This window comes from Mandrillus leucophaeus, unplaced genomic scaffold (assembly GCF_000951045.1).
Source record: "Mandrillus leucophaeus isolate KB7577 unplaced genomic scaffold, Mleu.le_1.0 Scaffold9, whole genome shotgun sequence".
Taxonomy (NCBI): Eukaryota; Metazoa; Chordata; class Mammalia; order Primates; family Cercopithecidae; genus Mandrillus; species Mandrillus leucophaeus.
Window position 1 is genome coordinate 8001436 of NW_012109807.1, and position 10280 is coordinate 8011715.

The window sequence follows — 10280 nt, forward strand, 5'->3', positions numbered from 1 at the left end:
AGAGCATCAAAAACAGAATTTTAAGCCAGGCTAAACCAGTAATACTTGGCAAAGACTGAACCAAAGGTGATGAACCTGAACAGTCAGATCTGGGGTGGATTTTTAGATGAGAATGTGGTGAACACTTGAAAATTATCTAGGATTTAGTAAGATTTTGGATGAACTATTCCATATCTCTCTTAGTTAGTTTTGTGCTGCTGTGAGAATACCACCAACTGGGTGGTTTATAATAGACAGAAACTTACTGGCTCACTATTCTAGAAGCTGGGAGGTCCAAGATTAAGGGACCAGCACCTGGTGAGGGCCATCTTGCTACCCATAACCTGGCAAAAGGCATCACATGGGAGAGAGAGAGTGTGCAACAGAGATCCAAACTCATTCCTTTAATAATGAATCCACCCCTGTGATGATGGCATTGGTCCATTTGTGACCAGAGCCCTCATGGTCTAGCCAGCTTGTGGTATTATGGCATATATACATATTTATCTGGCATGCATATATATAATATATATACACATATATTTTTCTTCCATGGTTCCTGGCTCATAACTCCTAACATCCTTGGGGTCTCTGCAGTACTGTCCCTTGTGTGTCTGTGTTGGGTAGGTTCAGGGTGGGGCTGGTCACCAGAAAGACCAAGGTAGAATTAGAGAGTTAAGACTTTCAGCCCAAACCCCCAACCTCCAGGAGGGGAGAGGGGCTGAAGGTCAAGTTGATCACCATAGCCAATGCTTTAATCGATCATCCCTACGTAATGAGGCCTCCGTAAGAACCCAAAAGGACAGGGTTTAGAGAACTTACTGACAGCTGAACACACGAAGGCTCCTGGAAGGCGGCCCACCCAGGGAGAGCACTCACTGAAAGGAGGCTCTGCACCCTTCCCGCATAGCTCCCACGATACATCTCTTCATCTGCATCCTTTGTCATATCGTGTGTAACAAACTGCTAAACATCGGTGCTTCCCAGAGTTCTGTGTGCCACTCGCGCAAATTAATCAAACTCAAAGAGGGAGTTGTGGGAACCCCAACTTGAAGCCGGTCAGTCAGAAGTTCTGGAGGCCCAGACTTGTGACTGATGTGTTGGGAGGGCCAGTCTTGGGAACAGAGCCCTCAACCTGTGGGATCTGACGCCATCTCCAGGTAGTAGTGTCAGAGTTGAATTGGAGGCGAACCAACCAGTGTCTACTGTTTGGTACGTGTGGGAAAATCCCCCGCATCTCTGGTCCCAGAAGCCGCCTTCCCTGTTGATGACTGCCTTGTGGGCGAGGACTGCCTTGTGGTGCGAGAGCACCGGCTGAGAGAGCGGTTTTTCCCACGCGCCTCTTAAAAGCCCCACCTCCAGCACTGCTGCAAGGGAGATAAGTTTGCAACGCAGGAACTCTGGGGGACACATTCAAACAAAGCACCATCCACACACACCCACGGAGAGTCAGAGAGTGGGTTTCCCACTGGCCATGTGTATTTATAGACTCCAAATGTTTATACTCTTTGCTCCAGAAATACGACTTCTAAGGCTGTATCTTAACAAAATAATTCAACTATGTGCGCCACAGGAGTCATGAAAATACTATGTGAGAAAGCAGAAAAGCGGGAAATAACTATAAACGTTTAACGTTTAGTGAAGAATCAAATAAACCAGGGTATATTCACACCATGGAATATTATGTAACCATCACCCATATAAATCTGACAGTTCAATAAAAACACAGAGAAAGTCTATGAAATAATAGTAAATTTAAAAGTAGAATATACAATAATTTAGACACTCTGACTGCAGGTATGTAGAAAACATTTGAGGAGGAAAAAAACTAAAAGGAAAGGCTCCCAAGTGGTAGCAATAAGGCAAATAGATTATAAATTATTTTTCTTTTTAGAAGGTTTGCTTTATTAATGGTGATAAAAAATAATTGCTAACACTTACAGGGAGCTTTCAATACTAAGCACGTCACATGTTCATTTCTCTTTATAACAACCCTATGAGACGGATACTATTAATACTCTTATTTTACAAGAAAATTGAGATTTAAAGAGACTGAGTAACCAAAATCACACACAGATTAGAGAGTAGATCTGAGGCTAGTTCTTGGTCTGGCTCCTATAAAAGTCCAGGCTTTTTAATCACTACATTATACTTCTATTTAGCTTTTTTTTTCCAATTAAAAGATGTATTGTTTTAAAAATAAGTCCATAGTACAATCAAATGGCATTTCCTTTATGATGAAAAAAAGTACTGAGACCTTAACTGGATTGGCTCTAATGCTTTTAGAAATCAATGTGGCAGGGAGTGGGAGAGAGAGAAGGAAGCCAGTGTAGGGATGGCAATGACTTGGGACAGGCAGAGAAGGAGGAAAGACAGAGACCTCCAGGGCACCCACCTCTCCCGGGGCCTTGTTTGCATAATTCTTCTTGGCAGCCTCCTGGAGTTCCATGGCCTGCTGGATGTACATTTTCCCAGCTAGGATTTCACTTTCCAGCATCGACAGCTCTTTCAACGAAATGGGCCAGTTCAACCGTTCTAAAGCCTGGTTTAAAACTGTTTTGTTTTCCAAGTACTGTATTGGTTTGTTTGCAGCTAACCTAAAAAACAAACAAACAAGCAAAAAACAAGAGGAAGAAACAAAAAGCAAAGAAAATGACTGTAATTGAAAAAATATGGTAAGATGGTTTCCTAAGAAACTCTCCCCTGAGAAACATCCGTTGAAGCTAGTGTCAGTTGTCAGATGACAGCATCATAGCCATACCCTCTGGCCCATCAAGACTTTGGTAGCTTACAAAGGTTAGAAATAACCATCTCTGTGAATTACGGTAGGTACTTTTCCTTATTACCTCATTAGGTTATCTGACTTTAGAGAAGTATGATACACATAAATTTTTCAGCATTTTTTTCTCCATATTTGGAGCCTAACATCTGGCAGAACCAAACATGAGCTTCAAAGAGATTTCACACAAGTATGCCTAGCAGTGACTCTGAAAAACAAAGCAAAGCAAAACAAACCCAAATATTTGCCTCAGTGCAGTAATTCTTATACTAGCTCATTTTAGCTATTTTTATCTCCTTTCCTCTTTGCGAGCCTAAATAAGTCTAAACTATTTGACTTGGCTGTTTTGGTACATAAAGAACAGAAGCCAAACTTTCTATGGCTGATAAGCAGGCTGTGGGACTCCAGAGGAAGCTAGTGTGGTGTGATGGCCCAGGTCCTAGATTCTGTTTCCAGTCTGAGCTGCTTCTGAGTCAGACACTGCTGGAAGAGAATGGGTAGCGAGAAAGAAAACAATTCATGATTATCACTCTTATTGCTGAAAGCATCACTTATTTCTTTAGATGTTGGGTATTGGAAGAGTACAGTCTAAACTCAGCACAACCACAGGACTCCATCCACAAACAAACTCGTACCCAGAAGACAGCACAACATTCTTATTGGAATGATGTCAGCAAGATGGTGGAATAAAAATCCCGGCCCTCATTCCTCTACAGAGACACTGACAATGTATGAACCGAATTGCCTTTGCAGAAACCAATGATGAGCTTGTGGCACCTTAGACAAGTACAAACCCAAGAAGAACTGTATGAAGGAGAGTAAGAAAGTTTGTTGCATTTTGCCTGCCCTAAACTCTCCTCCTTCCCAAAACAATGTGATGCAATTGGAAGAAAACTCCCCAATCCTGGCTTCTCCTTTGGAGAAGACAGTGGAATACACATTCAAAGTTCTTGTGTTTTGGGAGACTTCTCAAGAAACAGGTTTCTGTCTTGCCTGATTCAGAGTGCTGATGAGAACAGTGGTATATTTTGCATGTCAGGTTGGGACCTCTGAGAACAGAAATGGGCGCTACAGCTTGTTACAGCATTGGAGATACTGCAGTACTTCAGAGAGACACCAGGGGGAGCAAGATATTATAGGCTTCTGAAAGAAACGGGCAAACCTTTTTCACTGGGAAATTATACACACAAGCCCAGAGAAGACACATTCCCAGAAAAGGTTTCAGAGATTCCCCCACATTTCTAGCTGGGATAACTGGTGAAGCCCTTCACCTGTAAGAGGACAGTTTGTGAAAATCGGATGAGATAGCTGTTTTTTCAAATGTCATATTATCAACTAAATATCATAAGGCATACAAAACACAGGGAAAAGCACACAAAGATATGGGGAAACGGCCCAATCAAAGGAACACAATAAATCTTTAGAAACTGGTCCTAAAGAAATGGAGATACATTAATTACCTGACAAACAATTCAAAACAACAATGTTAATGATGCTCAATGAGCTAAAAGAAAACAGAGACAACAAATACAACTTAGAAAAGTGATGCATGAACAAAATGAGAATATCAACAAAGAGACAGAAACTATAAAAAAGAACCAAATAGAAATTCTAGAGCTGAAGAATATTATAACTGAATTGAAAACTTCACTAGAGGGATTCAACAGCAGATGTGATTAAGCAGAAGAAAGAATCAGTGAACTTAAAGAATAGATTTTAAGTCATAAGTTGTTATAACAGATGGAGAATAGCATATAATGGTAAAAGGGCCAATCCACTAAGAGGATATAACAGTTATAAATATGTGTGCACCTGGCATCAGAGCTCTCAAATGCATAACACAAACTTTGATAGAATTGAAGAAATAGACAGCAACCCAGTATTAGCAGGAGACTTCATGCTCTGCTTTCAATAAAGGACAGAACAACTATACAGAAGATCAATAATGAAACAGAGGACTTGAACAACACAGATCAATTGGGCCTAACCAACATATGGAGAACACTTCACCAAACAACAGCAGAATACACATTCTTCTCAAGTACATACGGAATATTCTCCAGAATACACTGAATGTTAGGCCACAAAACAAATATTTAAAAAAAAGAAAGTTGAAAGCAAAGTATTTTTTCTGAACAAAATGAAATGAAGCTAGAAATAATAACAAAAGGAAAACTGGAAAATCCACAAATATATAAAAATTAAGTCACATATTCTTAAACAATCAATGTGTCAAAGAAGAAATCACAAGGGAAATTGGAAGATATCTTGAGATAAATAAAGGAAAAAAACCACAACATATCAAAATGTATGAGATGCAGTGAAGGCAGTACTAAGAAGGAAGTTTATCGTGGCAAACACATTTTAAAAGGAGGAAGGTCCCAAATTAACAATTTAACTTTACTTTTCAAGGAACTAGGAAAAGAACAAATGAAAGCCCAAGTTAGTAGAGGGAAGAAAATAATAAAGATTAAAAACAGAGTATAGAAAAACAACAGAAAAAATATCAATGAAAGAAAGATTGTTTTTTTTTGAAAAGACCAACAAAATTGACAAATTCTTAGCTAGACTAACCAAGAAAAAAGAGAGAAGACTCAAATAACTAAAATCAGAAACGAAACTGGAAACATTACAACTGATGACACAGAAATTAAAAGGATTATGAGACTACTATGAACAATATTATACCGACAAATTGCATAACCAAGAAGAAATGGATAAATTCCTAGAAACATACTGCCTACTAAGATTGAATCATAAATAAATAAATTGAATAGATCTATAACTAGTAAGGAGATCAAATTAATAGTCAAAAACCTCCTAACAAATAAAAGCCCAGTACCACATGGCTTAACTGGAGAATTCTGCCAAACAATGAAATAATTAATAACAATTCTCCTCAAACCTCTTTCAAAAGATTGAAAAGGGAGAAATACTCCTAACTCATTTTATGAGACAGAAATTACACTGATACCATAACCAGACAGAGATACTACAAGGAAAAAGAAACTACAGACCAATGTCCCTGATGAACAGTGATGCAAAAATCCTCAACAAAATAGTAGCAAACTGAATTAAACAGCACGTTAAAAAGATAATCACCATGAAAAAAATGGGCTTCATTCCTGGAATGCAAGGATGGTTCAACATATGAAAATTAATGTAATATACCACATTAACAAAATGAAGGACAAACCCCACATGATTATCTCAAGTGATGCAGAAAAATCATTTGACAAAAGTCAACATCCTTTCATGATAAAAACACTCAGCAAACTAGGAATAGAAAGAAACTACATCAACATAATGAAGTTTACAGCTACTATCGTACTTAATAATGAAAGATTGAAAGCTTTTCCTCTAAGATCAGGAATAAGGCAACAATGTCCACTCTTCTCCCTTTATTTAACATAGTACTGGAAGTCTTAGAGAAATTAGGCAAGAAAAAAAAAGGAACAACATCCAAATTAGAAAAGAAGAAGTAAAATTATCTCTGTAGAGGACATGATTTTCCATGTAGAAAAACCCTAAAGATTCTACAAATACTGTTAGAACTAATAAATTCAGCAAACTTAAAGGATATAAAATCAACAAACAAAATCAGTTGCCTTTCTATACACTAACAATGAAAAATCAGATAAGGAATTAAGAGAATAATCCCATCTACGATAGCATCAAAAAGAATAAATTAGGAATAATTTTAAGGAAGTGAAAGATTTGTAGACTGAAAACTACAAAACATTGCTGAAAGAAATTAAAGATGACACAAATAAATAAATAAGACATTTTGTGTTCATGGATTGAAAGACTTAATTGTTAAAATGTCCATACTACCCAAAGTGATGTACAATTCTATGCAATCCCTATCAAAATCCCAATGGTATTTTTTGTATAAATACAAAAAAAAAAAATCCTAAAATTTATATGGAATTTCAACAGATCCTGAATAGCCAAAACAATCTTGAGAAAGAACAGAGTTGGAGGCCTCATACTTCCAGATATCAAAACATATTACAAAGCTACAATAATCAAAACAGTGGACTGTCTGTAGTGTAATCAAAGCAGTGGCACTGGCCCAAAGACAGACATACTGAATACTGGAACTGAATAGAGAGTCCATAAATAAGCTCTCATGTGATCTTGTCAAGTGATTTTTGACAAGGGTGCCAAGACTACACAATGGAAAAATGACAGTCTCTCCAAGAAGTGATTCTGGGGAAACTGGCTATCCATATGCAAATGAAGTTGGACTCTTGGTTTAAAACATATATAAAAACTAACTCAAACAGATTAAATATCCAAGCCTATAAAACTCCTAGAAGAAAACAGGGATAAAGCTTCATTATACCAAATTTGGCAAGCTTTTTTGGATATGACACCAAAAGTGTAGGCAACAAAAGCAAAAATAGACAAATGGGACTATATTAAACTTAAAAACTTTTGTGCATCAAAGAAAATAGCTGCACATCAACAGAGTGAAACAGGAACCTAAAATATGGAAGAAAGTGTATGCAAATCATAAACCTGAGAATGGATTAATGTCCAGGATATACAAAGAACTCCTACAACTCAACAACAACATAACCCAGTTTAAAAATGGATAAAGGGCTTGACTAGACATTTCCCTGAAGAAGACATACAAATGTCCAGGAATCACATAAAAAAATAATTAGAGAAATGCAAATCAAAACCACTATGAGATATCCTTCATATCCATTAGGATGGTCACTACAAAAACAAAAAAAATAGAAAATAAGTGTTGCCAAAGATGTGGAGAAGGATTCATGAAGTTCAGAAAACTTCCAGCTGGATAAACTCAAAGAGAGTCACACCAACACACATTATAATTAAACTACTGAAGGGCAAAGAGAGAATCTTGAAAGTAATAAGACAAAAGTGACTTGTCATAAATAAGGACTCTTCCTTAAGATTAACAGTTGATTTCACATCATCAACTATGGAAGCCAGAAGGCAACAGGGTGATATATTTAATGTGCTGAAAAAAAAAAGAAAAAATAATATCAGTCAAGAATTCTGTATCTGGTAACACTATTCATCAAAAATGAAGACAAGATTAAGACATTTCCAGATAAATAAAAGGTAAGAGAGTTTGTTACTAGTAGACTTGTCCTAAAAGGAATGCTATAAAGAGCTCTTCATGTTGATGTGAAAGGATACAGAAGATAATTCTAAGACACATGATGAAATAAACAGGACTAGTAAAGATAACTACATAGGTAAATACAAACACTAGTATTCTTGTATGTTTGGTATGTAACTCATTTTGTTGTTTTCTTTATTCTTTAAGAGGCAAATGCATAAAATAATAATTATAAATCAATGTTAATGGGCACATAATGTAAATGATATAATTTGTAACAATAACTACATAGAGGAGGTTGAAGCTGAATAGGAACAGTTAATGTTGGCTGCTAAAACTAACTTCGTATTAATTCAAACAAGATTGTTATAAATGTAGGAGGTTAACTATAATTCCCATGGTAACCACTAAGAAAATAATTAAAAAGTATACAGAAAAGGAAATAAAGAGCGAACACAATGACCCATTAGAACAAATCAAAAATAAAAGACACAAATATTGGAGAAATTGAGGAACAAAAATTTTGACATGCAAAACAAATAGCACAACGGCAGAAGTAAATTTTTCATTATCGGTAATCACTGTAAATGTCAATAGATTAAACTCACCAATTAAAACAGAAAGACTGGCAGAATGAGGAAAATAATGATCCAACTATATGCTGCTTAAAAAGAGATTCACTTTAGACCTAAAGACACAAATAGATTAAAAGTGAAAGGATGAAAAAAGATATTCCATGGAAATAGTAACCAAAGAGAGTTGGAGTGGCTATAATATCACCAGCAAAATAGATTTGTTATACATTGTTACAAGAGACAAAAGGTAACATCTTATATTGCTAAAAGTCTCAAATCATCAAGCAGATATGAAAACTAGAAACACACATGCATACTGAGGCTTAAAATGTGTGAAGTAAATACTGACAGAATCACAGGGAGGCATACACAGTTACGTATAGTTATGTCTTGGTACCCATGGGGGATTGGTTCTAGTACCCCCTATGGAAGCCAAAATCCACAGATGCTCAAGCCTCTTAAATAAAATAGTGTCATATTTGCATATAACCTACACACATCCTTCTGTACACTTTAAATCATTTCTAGATTATTTATAATACCAAATACAATGTAAATGCTATGTAAATAGTTGTTATACTATACTTATTTTTACTTGTATTTTTATTGTTGTATTATTATTTTTCTGTTTTTAAAAATATTTTTTATGCATGGTTGGCTGAATTATGGATGCATATCCCACATATATGGAGGGCCAACTGTGTAAAAATAGTTGGAGACTTCAACGCCTCACTTTAGATAATGGATAAAACATCTAGACAGAAAATGTATAAGAAATAGAGGACTAGAAAACACTATAAATGAACTAGACCTAACAAACATATCCAAAACACCCCATCCAGCAACATCAGAATATACATTAAGTGCACATTTAACATTTTCTGGGATAGACCATATGTTAACCACAGCAATTCTCAAGATATTTAAAAGGTCAAAATCACATGAAGTATATTTTCCGCCCACAATGGAATAAAGCTAGAGTAACAATGAAGGGAAAACTGGAAAAATGGAAAATGCATAGAAATTAAACACCACATTCAAACAACCAACAGGCCAAAGAAGAAATTACTAGAGAAATTAGAAAGCAATATGAGATAAATGAAAATGAAAACATAACACACCCAAACTTATGGGTGCAGCAAAGCCAGTGCTCAGAAGAAGTTTTATGACTGTAAATTCCTCATTAAAAGATAGCTCTCAAATCAACAACCTAAATTTACATCTTAAGGACCTAGAAAAAGGAGAGAAAACTAAACTGAAAGCCAGCAGAGGAAGGAAATAATAAAGAGAGCACTTAAAAACAAATTGTAGAATAGAAAAACAATTGAGAGAATCGACAAAATTAAAAGCATGTTCCTTAAGAATATCAACAAAATTGACAAATCTTCAGTTAGATTGACTGAAAGGAAAAAACACATAATTACTACTATCAGAAGTGAAAGCAGGCACGTTACTAATTCAGCTTACAAAAATCAAAAGAATTATAGCGAATACCATGAATAGTTCTATGCCAAAAATAGATAATCTAGATGAAATCCGCAAATTCCTAGAAACAGATGACCAAAATGACTCAAGAAGAAATAGATAATCTCAACAGCCAATATAACAATTAAATACTTTGCATAAGAAAACAAAATCCCACCCCCCCAAAAAAAGGGAAGTTAAGAAGCAGTTGCCTTCATTGATGAATTCTACCAAACAATTAACAACAATACTGCTCAAACTCTTTCAAAAAATGGATGAGGGAATACTTCTTAACAGTCAACAAGAAGAGAATTACCCTGATACCAAGGCCAGACAAACATGCCAAAGAAAACTACAGACCATTTTCTTTATAAATATGGAC

The 10280-nt window shown here is 35.9% G+C and overlaps 1 protein-coding gene across 1 annotated transcript in view; it reads right to left on the reverse strand.

Annotated features, from left to right (window-relative positions):
• The window catches only part of VWA3B (von Willebrand factor A domain containing 3B), a 250566-nt gene that overhangs the window by 50115 nt on the left and 190171 nt on the right, over positions 1–10280 (reverse strand). Inside the window, exon 22 of the mRNA XM_011969675.1 lies at positions 2375–2576. Coding sequence (XP_011825065.1) covers positions 2375–2576 — 202 coding nt within the window. The remainder of the gene's footprint in view (positions 1–2374; positions 2577–10280) is intronic.